Source organism: Molothrus ater, chromosome Z (assembly GCF_012460135.2).
Source record: "Molothrus ater isolate BHLD 08-10-18 breed brown headed cowbird chromosome Z, BPBGC_Mater_1.1, whole genome shotgun sequence".
In the NCBI taxonomy this organism is placed as follows: Eukaryota; Metazoa; Chordata; class Aves; order Passeriformes; family Icteridae; genus Molothrus; species Molothrus ater.
The window spans coordinates 32,614,798-32,630,108 of NC_050511.2; the positions used below are offsets into that span (position 1 = coordinate 32,614,798).

Genomic DNA, 15,311 nt, shown 5'->3' on the forward strand with positions numbered 1-15,311 from the left:
GGCTCTTTTTGTCCTCTCCTAGCCCACAGTGTTGGTACAGTGCAATTGGTTTTAGCATAGCTTAGTGCTGAGAAAGCTGAGCACAAGCAGGTACCAGGATGTTACACATTAGGCTGTGTAATTAGTCCTGAAGCTCTTAGTTATCCATTCCTTTGATACCTGCTCTCTTTTGCCAGTGTAGAAAAGTCATGCAGAAATATAGAAATATAGTGGAGCATAGCTGTACTTTTTCCATGTTGTTTGTACTACTTTTAATAGGTAACAACAATGGTATTGGATTCCCTTCTGTAAGTACAGTGGATGGTTTCCCATATACTACAGGTTTCTTGCCAAATGGTGCTTGTGCTTCAGCTTGATTAATGCATCCAGAAAACCATCACTGGAGTCTCACTGTGAAAAGACATGTAAGAGTACTGAGATATCTACTTGATAGAAATAAATATTTTTTGGCTCATATTTGTCGTTTAAAACATAAATACAAGTTCTGACATTTATTTGGACTATATATTTTGCCTCTAGGGGAAGTTTCAGTATCAGAGTAGACACATAATCTTTCGTAAAATAGCACGTGGTGTAAACTGATTTTGCTGTGTGAAAGAGGACGCCATTGCTCTATTAAGCTGATCCTTGTAATACAGTAGGACTCGAATCTAAGATACTTAAACTTAAGAGAAAGCTTTTTATATATATAGGATTCAGAATAGGCTTATAAGTGAACTACATGGACTTCTCTGTTGAGTTACTCTGTGAGTCACTTTTTCAGTTTGTAATATGAAAAATGATAATTTTAAGGCAGAAACTGTTGAAGAACCTAGCGCTGCCTCTCAGGCTGCAATTTTCTGGATTGCAGATTTCTGGTCTTTACTATGAAACTGGACTCCCTATGAAACTGGACTCCATCCTTCATACCAACCTTGGATGTTGACTGATTTATGTAGCCTTGAAAGTACTATTCTGCTTTTTTCTTCGGATAGTGTTAGGATTTTAAAGTTGTTGTTCCATTATAGCCCAAATTATTTGCCTTTTTGGACTTAGTATTTGTAATACTTCCTTAGTTCTTAGATTACCAATAAGAGTTTAGATGTAAAAAGTGAAAATCCAAGAAAAGGTCATATCTCTTTTTGAGAATCTGATGGAGTTGCATTTCATAGAATCATAGAATGGCCTGTCTTGGAAGGAACCTAAAGATCACCTAGTTTCACCCCACTGTGACCATGGGCAGGGACACCTCCCACTAGAGCAGGTTGCTCCAAGCCCCATCCAACCTGGCCTTGAACACTGCTGGGGGTGGGGCATCCACAGGTCCTCTGGGCAACCTGTTCCGGTGCATCAGCACCCATACAGTAAAGAATTTCATCATAATGTCTGATTTAAGTCTCCCCTCTTTCAAACTCCCCAAGTTTGAAGGCATTGTCCCTTGTCCTGTCACTGCTTGCCCTTGTAAAAATGTCACTCTTTCTGCATGCATCGGTCTTCAAATTCTAGTTTGCTGATAGTCATGTGTTTATATAGAAGAAGTTGGTTGTTCTCATAGTAACCAAATCTTTTCACTAAATAATTTGGGTTTAATAATTTTTAAGAATTTTTTTTCTCTTATCCGAAGATACTTGGACCACAGAATTCTGGAAGTAATAAATTGACATGAACCTAAACCAAAACACCAGCGAGAGAAGTTTCACCCAGCTTTCTGTCTTGGGAAGGTCTTCTTTCTTTTCTAAAATATTAATGTTCAACCTTCTCTTATATTTGAATAAAAAAAGTCTTTAGGCTAGGAAAATTAAAAGAATATTTCTCAGTTTTTCAAAGATATGTAAAGTTTAACAGAAAATTATACCAAACTCCTTTTGAGTTGGAGTCCACTGATAAGCAAAACTTTTGTTTTTAAATTTACTTAATCAATTACATCTTGGTTCTTAGAATTTCTGAAGCTGAAAAAATTCCACAAGTATACTTAAAAATGAGGAGGTTTTGAGGATATCATAGACCCAAATTCTATAGGTAAGTGTGTTTTGTTAACAACAATCTACTGAATATTTTAAGGTGAAAGCATAGGCATTTTGGAGGTGTTAGTTAAGATCTATGACTTGATTTGTTTGATTTAGTTTTCCAAGAAATATGTCTGCATAGCCATGTGGACAGAGACTGTAAGGGTTTTATTAGAAAATAAGATAAATTTACCATAAAAATACCTTATGGTATTTTATTTTAAATAAGTATCACAGCATGGCAATTTCTAGGGATCTCTTTTGGAAGAAGAGTAGAAAAATAACCTCAAAGCAAATAAAGAATAATACTTTTCATAAATTGGTCATACTAAAGTCAACAGCAGAACCTGCATGACAAAGCGGAGCAGGTTTTGATGTAATCTGTGACTGATGGAGTCAACTTAAATGGAGTTATGTTTTAAAGTACTCAGTATTTATTTTTTTACACAAGAAAATAAAAAGTAGTGATACAATAAGAAGTTAATAATTAGTGACATTCTGTAATTCTTACGGCTTAAAAGTCAGCAGCAGAAGCTGGACTCAAGGATATAAAGGTCCTTTTAAAGTTAAATAATTCTATGAGCACTTAACAGGTGTAGACTTTTTAAAGTAACAGGAATGTGAATTTAAATTGTTGTAACAGATTGAAGTTGTTGACTCTTTTTTGAGTTACTAATACAGTTTTAAAGCTTGTGTTTCACATGGAGCTCTTTTTTTACATGCATCTGAGAAATCAGTAAGATGTGTGTGTCAAGTTGGTAGGTGTATTTCTCTTTTGTAAAAAGAGTAAAATTCAAGTAATAAAATAAATTCCAGAACCTGAGTGCAACTACATTTCCCTTATCTACTGACACTATTTCTGTCTTCTTGGTTTTGTTGGATTTTTTGCATTTTTATATAATGCTCAGGTTTTGTTCAAACAAACATGAAGTCCAGTTTTCTTTAAAGCATTCTTTTGATTGCATGGCTTGTCTACTTCTCATTTTCTTGTTTTTCTTTCTTTTTCCCTGTGTGTTCATGAGCTAGTGGTTATAAACAGGCATTTTACTGATCATAGGTACTTCTCATACTTCTCATTTTCTTGTTTTTCTTTCTTTTTCCCTGTGTGTTCATGAGCTAGTGGTTATAAACAGGCATTTTACTGATCATAGGTAGTAATGGCATCTGTTTGCAACTACGTATGGCCTAAACTATGCAAAATGAGGAACAGAATTTATTTAAGGAGCAGTCAGCAAAATCACAGGCAACTTTTACTGTCTGACAAATGTCTTATACTTTCTATATGAAGAGTTGAGGTTTTTCTAAAAAAAGTGGTCAATATCTTTAATTTGTAATTTATTTGTTGAAATAATGAGTTTATCTTAGGCTTTATGAAAAGCATACTCTGCATAAATAAAATGTCTGTGCCTATTTGTCTGTTTCTGACAATTACTAAGCTTACTAAGGTGCTTGATTGATTTTAATCAACTTTGGACCACTTCACTTCTTGATTGGCATGAATTTGGAGATTCATTTACTTAACCTTTTTTTTACACCGCTTTTTGTAATTTTTGTCAGTATTCCTGACTTTTTTTATGTAGGGAGCACCAGTGTTTGAGAACAAAGTGCCACGTGATGATTGTACCAAATAATATCTTCTCTATTGAAATGAGTATTTGTCTTAAGAATATGCACAGTTGAAAGCAAATGATGTTGTCAGGATCTTGTTAATAAGAGATAAAATAAAACTTCTAGTTAGTCTTAAGAGCGTGTCTTCTGGATCAAGTTTGTTGATTGAAGAACTCACTGCTTGCCAGCTGCTCATCATTGCTGTCAGAACACCACTGGCAATAGAGTTTTATGAGTTTCCCCTCATCAATGCAGTCCAAGGTCAGCTCAAGCCATTTCCATTGGCTTTTAAACTACCCACCCCTTTTAGTTATGCAATCAGTTAGGGAGGCTGTCATTCCTTCTCCAGCAATGGCACTGAGGTGTTAACCTCCAGCTACCTGGATGCATTGGCCATGTGGGAATTATATCATCTTTCTCTGGCACAGCTGTTAAAAGATGAATATCTGTCCCCAGCCTTATGGCACTGAGGAGGAGGCGGCATTTCATTTTATGATTGCCGTAAGGTGACTCAACAGGCATATTGCTGCTAGTTACACTAAGAAAGAAAGTTTTGCCCAGTGGTTGTTACAGGGTGGGGTGTGATCACACCTGGTAATGAAAACTCAACTGACCAGGAGTCAGTTGTCAAGCCATGCTAGCTTGACCACTCTTGGTCATGCATACATGAGTCTGCTACTGAATATCAGGGTTATAACTTACAGGAGCTGCTACCACTGAAATGTGTCCTCTCTGAAAAGGTTTGGTAGCTAGGTAAGTTGATCACTGTGCAGGAGCCTTGCATTGTGCCAAGGAATTGCTGCACGTGGATTGATAGCTAGGAAAGGTCCTGGAATTCAACAGTTTAACAAATAAAGTACCAACCTTGAGCAACACTGTGAGCTAGAGTCTATTTTTTCCTTTAAGTTTTCAGTTTGACCACAACACTTGTGCTCTTTAAGGATGTTATGGATACAAGTTTTAGATTTACAGTAAAAAAGTACTTTTCTGAGGCAGTTCTTAACTAACAATATGTTTAGTTCCAGAATATGCAGTTAAGGTTTTTTTGTTTGGCCAGTGATACTTAAAACTTGAAATTTCACTAGAAACAAGTCCAGAAGGTGCAATACTCTGTCAAGAAATTTAATAGCATGTGACATACAAATTACTGTCTAATAATTACTGTCTAATAAATGCAGAAGAAATGTCTGTATAAAACAGCCATTGTTAAGAACATACATTTAGATTTAGAAAAGGTGTGGTGGTCTAAAAATGTTTCCTTAATATTTTGAGATCTGGTTTTGATTATGCATTCATGGGTAATTTATGAGAGCAGAATTATTTGCAGCTTTTACATGTTTCTGTAATATTGCTAATATATTTCTCTAGGCAGTTTTAAGTAAATGGTGTGTTACGCATCTGATTTTTTTTGTTAACAATGTAGTATACCTCTACTGTCATTTTCTAGGTATTTTAACAGCCTTCTTTAAGTGAGCTAGAGGACTATATTACAGTGCAAGAATCTGAAATGGAGCTTTTACAGAAAAAATTGAAGGAAGGGGATCCTAACCTAGCAGAGCATAATTTGTACACTGCAGATACTCTGGAAAGCAACAATATAAGGACTGGAAGAAAGCACGAGGTAGGGTAGTTTTATTGTCTGGTGTATTTGTGTGTAAGTCAGGCTGGTGAAGCCAAACGTTTTTGCTCAAGGGCCCAGATAATAATTTTAATATCTGTTGACGCTGCTTATAATTCTGGAAGCTTGTTTGAATAGTTCCTGTGTTATCTGCCAAAGACTTGTTAAAATAGCTGTTGGGAGTAGAAGGTTTTACCTTATTAAATACTGAATAAGGGATTCTTAATTAAATGAACTATTTGCAGGATAAATTCTTTGTAGGTTTGCTAAAATGAATATTTATCAGATATTTTGTTGTGTTTATTAGAATGACCATCTTTCACTGTAAGGAAAGTGAGACAAATATAAATGGTTATTTTTATGATTTTTTAAATGAAAAATATTTTTTCCCAAATTCTTGACTTCTGGAGTGGAATATAGTATTTTTTTCTAGGAAGAATGACAACAATATCCTTTGAAGCTTATACTTTCAGCTTTGTATGGTGCTGAATTGCCTCTTTTGTGGAGTCTCACTGTTTGATTTAGGCATTAAATAACAATAACAACACCTATGAGCTATAGTAAATGAGTGACTCTTGTAAATAATTCCATTATTAAATGGATCTATTAAATTAGCTGAAATCATGATGCTTTTCATTGTGTTCAGACTCTTCCTCATCTATTTTTTATTGTGATTGTATAGAGTATGGGAAACTGTTAACAAGGTTGCAAAGGTGAATGTGATTTTGAATGGTATAAATAATTCACTAGTGTGGACCATCATGTCCACTTCCTCTGAAATCTTCTAGTTTATCCGAATATGGTATCTCATCACATTTTCTTTAAAAAATGTATAGCTTGTTCTTTCTTAATGATCTGTACTGTATGTTAGTTTTGGGAAAAGACACGCTTTAGAACATTTTTTCAGGAGCATGTGGTGGGCATTTCTGTGAAAATGTGCTTAAGAAAAAACAAAATGCTACACAGGCAGTACAGACTGAAGAACAAAAGGTAAGAAACAGCCTGACAAACGGTCAGGAAGGAGGAGAGGGAGGGTTTGCTTCTTGTGCTGGAAACAGGTATTTCTCTACAGCCCAGGGAGAGGATCACTGTGGAGGAGATGTCAATAATATAGCTTGTGGAGGAGCCCAGAGCAAGTGGATGTTTGCTCATAGAAATCACAGCTTCTGGAGGGGAGTAGGTACTGGAGCAGGTTCCTCCCTTACATGAGCTATGGTCCATTGAAGACCTGCTCTGGAATAGGTTTATCCTGGAGGACTTCAGCCTGTGAGGCCCTGTGCCGGAGTAGGAGAAAAGTGTGAGGAGGAAAGAATGGCCCAATGGGAGCTGTTAAGCATTGATTGTAAACCTTCTGCCTGCATGGTTCAGCAGGTGGTAAAAGAGTCAGGAGCTATGGAATGAAGTTTTGCCTGGGAAGCTGGGAGCTTCTTTTGGGTAGGGAAGGCAGTGTTCATTGATTTTTTTTTCTTTATTTCTTACAACCTAAATATATTCTAAGAGGCAGTAGCTTAAATAAATTTTCTTCAAGTCGAGTCAGTCCATGATGCTGAGTGGTAAACCCACCAGCTTTATCATCCTGTTTTCTCCTGTCCTAGTGGGGAAGGAAACTGGGAGAACAGTTGAGTGGGTGTTTGACCCTTTGCCAAGGTTAGCCCCCTGACAATGTCTTTTTCTGTTTCCTCAGGGGAAAGTAAATGAGACTGCTGTGTTTGTCATGAGCTGTGTCAAAATGAAGCAATTACACTGCCTTCCTTGAGTAAAACTAAATACGAATTTTAAAATCTATTGTAGAAAATCTCTTCCTGTTTTGATATGTAGGTCTGAGTTATGCTCTTTAAATAGTCAAGGCTGTTTGATATGTCCACTTTTTCACAAGAGCGCACAAGTCTCTATTAAAACTTTTGGGAACTCAATTGTTTAACTCCTTTGTATGTAAGGCAACACAGTAAGTGAAATTGTGGAAATACTGTGGATTTTCTAAAATGGAGAAGGTAGTATTGCTGTGCTAGTACTTTACCCTTTTTCCTTTTACTATCTTCTCATTCCCTTGTTTTTCAGCCTTTTATGACAAAATCAGAAGTCATTAGCGCATGATTTCACAGAAAGAGTATGTGGGATATTCAATGTTTGTTTTAAAAAGATGATTCTTTTGACTTTACAAAGACTATTGTGCTGTCCTTCATTCCCCTATATATACATTCCCAGGATACAAAGAACAACTAAGCATGGAATCACTTCTGATCAGAATGACACTGCTCTGATGACTTACTGCTCTAAAAAGGTTTCAAAGGCTTTGAAAGAAGGAATAGTTGGAAAGGTGTTGAAAAGAAGAGCCTGGTACAAACAGAAACTTGGCGGTAAATTGAGATGTATGGCCACACGACTGCATGCTTCTGGCTGTGTTTACATATGCAACAGCATAGATACATCTATAGCCTTGTGTTGGTTTCTTTGTGAATTGCAGATATCCACATCTCTTGGCTACAGCTGTACTGAGGAATAGAAACAACTTATTCTTTGAGAGGCATTTAAAAGCTTTGTTAAATGTGGTTGTGATGTCCTGTTTCATGATATTAAGTGTGTATTTAGAGGCAGTTGAAACAATCATAGTCCTGTCTATGTGAAAAGTGGTGTAGTTGTGTGCTGTTGTGTTTGAAGACTTATAGGTCATTCTTCTAGGTCTATAGTATCAAGATACTGAAAGACATGTGTTAACTTGCAGTGATAGAAGTTCCTGTTGAAACATAGTGAATCAAGAATTTAGCATTTTTCTTTCTAAAAACCCCCACATCTATCTGGTCAGTCTTGGGTTCAGCCTCAACAATGTTTCTGTTTCTTCAATTGATAAAAACATTACGATTTCTGCCCACTGTCCTCCGAGCTGTATCTTGGCAATCATTGATATAAAGCCAGTAAAGAAAAAGTGTTCCTAAGACTTTTCAGGAGGAGTTCTGACTTCCCTACTTTGGTTTGAAAGTAGGGAAGGGTTTTGGGGTTTTTTTGTTGGTGGAGTTCTTTTTGTTTTTTATTTTTTGTTGGTTATTTTATGGTTTTCATTGTTTGTTTGTTTTATTTGGCTTGTTTTGGCACTTAATTCAACATGAAACCTGTTGAATTCAAGAACATGGCTATTTGCAGTTTTGTCCCATGATGTCTTTCATTGTGCAGACAGGTAATAGAAGGTTGTCTAGAAATAGGCGTATTTTCTTTTTCTGCTTGTGTGCCTCCATTATCAGTTAATGTGTGTCCCATCCACTGCTATTTCTTTATGCTAAATCTTCTGTCATTAAATTTCATATCTATTATATAATAGAAACTCTGTTCATTTCTGGTTTTCTGCTATTTGGTTTAGTCTTCAGTAAAAATGTTTAAGGAACATTCAATGAAAAATATTCTGATCTGGATTCCTTTCCTGACTTGGAGAAACAGTCTTCACTGACAAAAGTGGAGGGGTTTTTTACTCCTAAACATGTAGAAAATTTTTGAAACATTACATTTTGAAACATTATATACATTTTTGTATATATTTAATAGAGGTATGACAAAATTTTTCTGTAGAATATGAGGACTGAATAAAACATTTAATGTTTATATTTGATGGCAGCAAGAGCAGTAAAGTTTGCACTTGTGAGAAGATTTTTACAGATGCCATCTTTCAAACTGAGTTTTGCAGCAGCCCAAGGCAATCCAATTATAGTGTATTTTACTACACAGTCTTCTTCGTCTTGATAGAACTCTTTACCTCCTTAGCAGAGATTGAGTTCAAACTACCTATGTGCAACTGTAAAGCCCAGATCCAGTGTCCTTTCTCCACAGACCTTTAGTCTGATCACTAAAAAGGTGAAAGTTATAGAATACATATCACCAATCCCATTCATTGTCACAGGGAATCATTTCCATATCCATAAGTAGTTACAAGTTTTCTCAATGTTTTTTATGTACCTTAGCTCTAGCACATTCCAAGGTAGCTATATATAAACTCTGAGTGTGTATAATATATATATCTATCTATACATATATATATGTATAAAAAATTCTTATATACTTGTATCTGATCAGCTGTGACTAGACTAGCAAGACAGTGAATTTTATCTTTTTTGGTATTTTTTTTCTCTTTTCTCTGCTCCTTCTCAGGTTTTCTCTACCTATTAATTCTTAAGAGCCTGGTGCTGGTTGATCTCCTCCTTTTCCTTTGTTGTCCTTCACTTTGGCAGCAAGCAGAGTGCTTTGACCTTCTATATCTGATTTCAGAGAAACTGTGTATATTTTCTCAGATTTTCTCTATACCAGCATAAAGTTTACCTAGAAAGCAATTATTGAAAAATAATGCATAGTACAGTCATGTATAATATGACTGTATATAATGATTAAGGAATGTAGAGGATAGAAGGGTTGGGTTTTGGTTGCTTTTTTTTTAAAGCTCTTCATTTTATTTACAAAATCGGGGACTCTGAAGATTATTATATTTTTTAGTATTTGGATTTTAAATGTACTAAAATCCTTTCCAGATGTTAGTTCTGGTTTGGTTTTGTTGTTTTGTTTTTTTTTTTGAGGCGGGGGGGTTGTTTTGGTTTGGTTTATTCTTGGGTTTTTTTTTGGTTTTGGCCTGTTTTGTTTTTTGGGTTGTTGGGTTTTTTTTGTTTGTTTGGATTAGTTTTGGTTTTGGTTGAGGTTTTTTTTTGTGAGGGTGTAACACTTTTTCTAATAAATTTTGCTTGGTTGTTTGTTGGACTTTCTTATGTCTGTTTCAGGTATGTGTTGTAAGCAAAAGAATCGTGAAATCAAATGACAAAACCACATTGGAAATATTTACATTCATAAATATAAATATAAATATAAATATAAATATAAATATAAATATAAATATAAATATAAATATAAATACGAGATGCTACTGTTCTCTGATATTTTGTGACAGATTTTTTTTTCTTTTTTTTGGAAACCCATACTATTTAAAATGAAAATGTGGTATATGATGTCTTATAAATATTTCATGCTGGAAGGTAGTGGTCAAAGAAAAAAATGTCAGTTGCTAATTAAGATACTCTTCAAGATTAAATTAATTTAATGGACTAGTGAAAATATTGATATCTACAGTATTGAAGAAGAATATATCCCTAATTTCTTTTATTGTCTATCAGTGTTTTCGCAGAGAAAGTGGCATAATGCAACAGGAATAATCACAATTTACCTAAGTTTCTGTTTGACTTTATGTGTTGGCACAACAATATTTTATCTGATTGGCATTAAGTGTGTGTTGGTATTTCACTGTTCTTAACCCAAGTTATTCCAAAAATCTGAAAGTCTAATTTTATGAGGCCTTTCTTTCTCTGCCATAAGGACATATGACATAGAGTGAACAAGAATGCTGCCCAGTTTAAGTGTTACTTTCACATACTCTTTCTCCAGATTGCTGTATGAAGCTGTACATAATATAAACACATATTCTTGTCTCTAGTTAGTCACATTATAGTTAATGACCATATGGTCATTATGGTATAAGATCTACTGTCTGTTGTATTTATATTCCTCAAGCATATTGTTCCTTCAACTTCACAGTGTGTTAAACTATTTCAAAGGGAAAAAAATCCTTTCCCTCTTGTTTCTGGTTGTCCTATCAAGTGTAACCTTGGACCCTTATAGAGCAATTAGACCAGCCTCTATCCCCTCCTTTGTAATGAGGTTTCTTGCATTTCTGAGTCTATAACCCTTTAGTCTTCCCTAATGGGACATCATTATTCTGAAAGAAACAATGTAAATGTAAATGAATATTCTCATTAACGAGTCACAGAGAAACCTTTAGTGGTAGCGCTGTGGTAATTCTGCTTGTTATTTCTCTGGTATTCCATGCAGATTTTTTTTTTATAATTCATTATTAGTATTCAAAATTACTTCTTCTTTAATTCTGCATGTCTTTCATAATCCGGTGTTCCAACTAGTTCAACCATGTCCTTGTTTTATTCTCCAGAAACCACCTGTGAAACGTTCAAGGTCTCTGTCCCCAAAGAGCTCTTTTAGAGAGTCAGAGGAACTAAAGAAGCTTAAAATAGCTGAAAGGAAGATTGAAAACTTAGAGAAGACACTACAGCTAAAGGTGAACATTAAATAAAAATAAATTAAAAGCCTGCTAGCTATAAGCTTGCATAGATAAAGATATACCAAAACAAGCAGACATTTTAAAAATTAAAAATACACATATTTTTATGGACTGTAAGTCTCTTCGGATCAGAGAGCACTCTCCATTAGTTTACCTTTTTGCTTTACAGTGTGAGTAATCTTGCAGTCCTGTGGAAGCTTAATTGAGCTGTCATCAATAACACATACTTGTTAAATGCATTTTCAAAGTTTGTGTTTGGGTATATATATTCTGAGAAATTTTTGTGTTCATATGAAGTAAATCAGAAAGTAGAAGCACTGAAAGTACAAAGACTTTTCTGTACCCACACTTTAAAATGCTGAAGTCAGTAACTTAAAAAAGACCCTTGGAAATTGTATAAGTTGTGGGTCCGTTAGTTGCTGGTCTGAAAGATGCTGTTTAAAAAAACAATGACAATCCCCCTCGCTCCACCCCTTCATAGAAAATCTTAATTGAGCTTGTTTTACAATTGCTCATTTTGTTCCAGTTTCACAGATTTTTGTAGCTGTGTTTTTTTTGGTTTGGCATTTTGCTACAGAGATACAGTACCTTTTGAACAAACTATTGGTTTGAAATTGCACCTCTGAATGCAAAATGCAAACCCTGAGTCATATTTTCTTAAACACTTAAAAATTCATCCTCTTCTTTTCTCTCCTCATTTTCCTCCCTCACGTTCTTCTCTTTTTTGTGTTGCTTATTGTTGTTCAGTTATGTAATTTGAAAGATATTTTCAAGTATGTGTAGCCTAAAGGAGAATTCGTTGTATTAAACATCCTATAATAAAAGTTATGTGAGTGAAAAAAATTGGAAGCTCTACCAACCATAGTGATGAGTTAATTTTAGAAAAACTATAAGTTGGAAGTATATTTCAGCGAAGTGTCACAGTTGATCCATCTATGTACTTGGGAGAATTTAAAGCATTTTCTTAACATGTAGAGTATATGACCAGGAGAGGTTATTTAGACTTCAATTTCAGTCTTCCAGGCTGTCTTTTTCCTGGGAGACAGAAAATTAACTTTGTTTTGTTTTTTCCCTCTGTTGAAAATTCTAAGACATGTCCCACCAGATAAATCTGAGAATTGGCCTTTGGGAGGCTTTCTGTTCATTACTCTTAGTTGGCCTGCCTGACACTGATGCTACAGATTATTCTGGAACTGTAGGCTACAGCTGTTTTGCTCTTGGAAGCAAAACACAGTTCAGTGTCTATGGCTATTGCCTTAAATGATAGAGAGCTACACATTTCTTCTGGAAAGAGGAGTGAAGGAAAGCAGATGCAGAAGAGAAACAGCTGTCTGTGCATTACCTCATATCATGATTTGTACCATTCACCATACTGCCTTTACTTATCTTCTATTTAATCTTAAAGTATAATTTAAAAATCTGTGCAGGTTCTTGATGTTACAGGTGTGGGATCTCTATCACAGACATCCATGATGTCTTTAAGGGCTAAATCTCCCCTTGAAAGGGAACACATTAACTTCTTGCATTTTCTCTTAACAATCTATTTGGCTTCTTTTGCAGAATGCTTTAATGGTTTGAAAAGAAGCTGTAGAGGCCCAGGTCATCATACAAAACACTGTTGTGGCACTACATTCATATTTCAATGAGGCTACTGCCAGCATGACAGTGAACTAAGCTACATAAAGTTAATGTCAGAACATTTAAGTTGCTAGTCTGTGATTTCTTAATGCTAGCCTTCTCTCAGGCATTGTTTCTAGCAACAAAAAATGGATTTGACCCACATTTTCAAAACTGGTCCTTGCATTATTGCCTCTTCAAACGAAGTATTATCTATATGATTACTTGAAATTTTCTTGCTCAGAGAAATGGTTGCTCTGTCAATACACACACTAATGCATGTCTGGAACATGAAATGGTGACTTTATACATTAGTACTTTCAAAAAATTGGTAAAAATAAAAAAAAAAGAACAGCTCTATTTTTGGGGTTTTCAGGAATGCCTCAATCAGTATTGCAAAGGAGCAGAAAAGGTGAAGGTCCCATTCACAGGTTTTTCCCGTTGTCTCAGCTGACTCATTTCTCAGCAAGAAAAGCTGGCTCTTAGTATCTTCGTTGCTAGTATAAATGGGGTGATCATTTAAGATTCAGAGTTTTTACACAGAATTGGCTTTGTTTCTGGGATATTAAAAAGTAACAGAGCATGCCTGATTGCACCCTTGGTTACAGAAGAGAATGTCAAAATGAATAAGAGTAATTTTTTTGTTTTTAAATAACAAATTATCAATCTGCTACTTAGATTGGTACAAAACTTCAGTCTACTGTGGGTCTTTAAGAAGTGGGTAAGAGTTTGGTTGTTGAGAAGTAGGTATTTGATACAAACTAAGAGTATGTTGATCTTCTACTGTATTGCTTCAAGAGCTGTGGTCACTGGTGTAGCCTAGAGGAGATAATCTTGGCTTTAACGGGAAAAGTCTCAAAACCAAGAGGAGCTCTTCTCTTTGAGTTTTCTCATCCTTTTTAGGCTCTAAAGTTTTTGGAGGTAAATCAAATTAGCATTTGCACACCAGTCTTCAGGGCCATCTTAATACTTGTTTGTATTAGCAAGACCACACTCACATTTACCTCAGATTTCATATGTAGTCCTATTCCATGTATAGTGTTCGGATGCTGAAAATAGATGAATATTGCATTTTATCCACATAACTGTTTGTGAAAAAAACTGTTTTTGTAACTATTAGGGGCCTCAGTTCTTGAAAGCCTAAGCATAGTCAAATAATTGAATCAGTGTAGTTTTTACGGTAATAGAAGGTCAATTTCAATAAAAATTTGCATTAGGGATTAGAATATTTTGACTTGTCTGAGCAGCCTGCCAAAAGAAAAAAAGGCATAGGTAGTGGGGTTTTTCCTCCTGCAGGTTGAACTTCGTGTTATTCATTATTGCATGGGAATAAAGGATGACAGGGTACACCTGGAGAATAATCTGGAGGTCCAGCACTGCGAGAGATGGTTGTTCTGTCCCATGTCCATGAATGTATACAAAACTGTGTACAAGACAGTTTAGTTATGAAATATAACATAATTCAGACAGAGATTAATCTAACAGATTATGGAAATTTCAGTGAATATTTTAAATCCTGAAGTGCCTAATTCAATAGAGAGAGTGATTAGGGCAGTTAATTGTCTAATTTCTATTTCTGCAAGAGCAGAGCAAGTGATAAGGGAAAGCAATAACTGTAACAGAATGGATAATAGAACAGGTAAGCAATAATGAAAAATGCAGATTCATTAATAGGAAAGGCCAAATTCTACAGTTGGTTTCATCTCTGAAAGGGCATTGATACTAATAAGCTTCTCAGGATTTATATTGAAGACATTATTTTCTAGTGCCCTGCCCGACTTGACCAGTTTTTGCTAACAATATCAAACAATCTCAGAACAGTTGTTTCATGAACTTCTCTTGAAAACACAACATCTGTAATTGTATTCTTGTGAAAATTTCCTCTTGCAAAGCTTGGTAATGATCTCTATGTTCTTAGTCTAAGATTTATGTGCTTTATGTGGTTGTTTTTAATATCATTGTGGTATTTACATGAGTTCACTTCAACCCAGTCAAAAGTACTTTTTAACAATTCAAAATTTAGAAATGTATTTGGTTTAGAGGTTGTTTCAGGAAAAAAAAAACCTATCACCACGACTTTGGGAAAGTATTTGGTAGTAGGGTCACTTTGGACTTGATTGTGTTCCTAAATCTTTTTTTGTTTCCTAAGTCACTTCCAGAAAACTTCTGGAATTATGTATATAGTACCATTTGAAACTTAAGCTGGTGTCTTTCAACTTTGTGGGTCCTGAAAGCTGGGCTACATTTGATAAGCCGAGCTTAGTATAGGTATTTCGTAGTTATGAGTACTCTAGAAACCCTTGCCATGTTTTCATAATGAGATGCAATTTTTATTGTTTGCAGCTCTGACTATTGGTTTGTCTAATTTATTGACTAATGCTGAAAA

General features: G+C 35.1%; 1 protein-coding gene across 1 annotated transcript in view; it reads left to right on the top strand.

Annotated features, from left to right (window-relative positions):
* Nucleotides 1-15,311, top strand: part of CNTLN (centlein) — a 169,139-nt gene that overhangs the window by 64,604 nt on the left and 89,224 nt on the right. Inside the window, 2 exon segments of the mRNA XM_054517974.1 lie at nt 5,053-5,214; nt 11,180-11,305. Coding sequence (XP_054373949.1) covers nt 5,053-5,214; nt 11,180-11,305 — 288 coding nt within the window.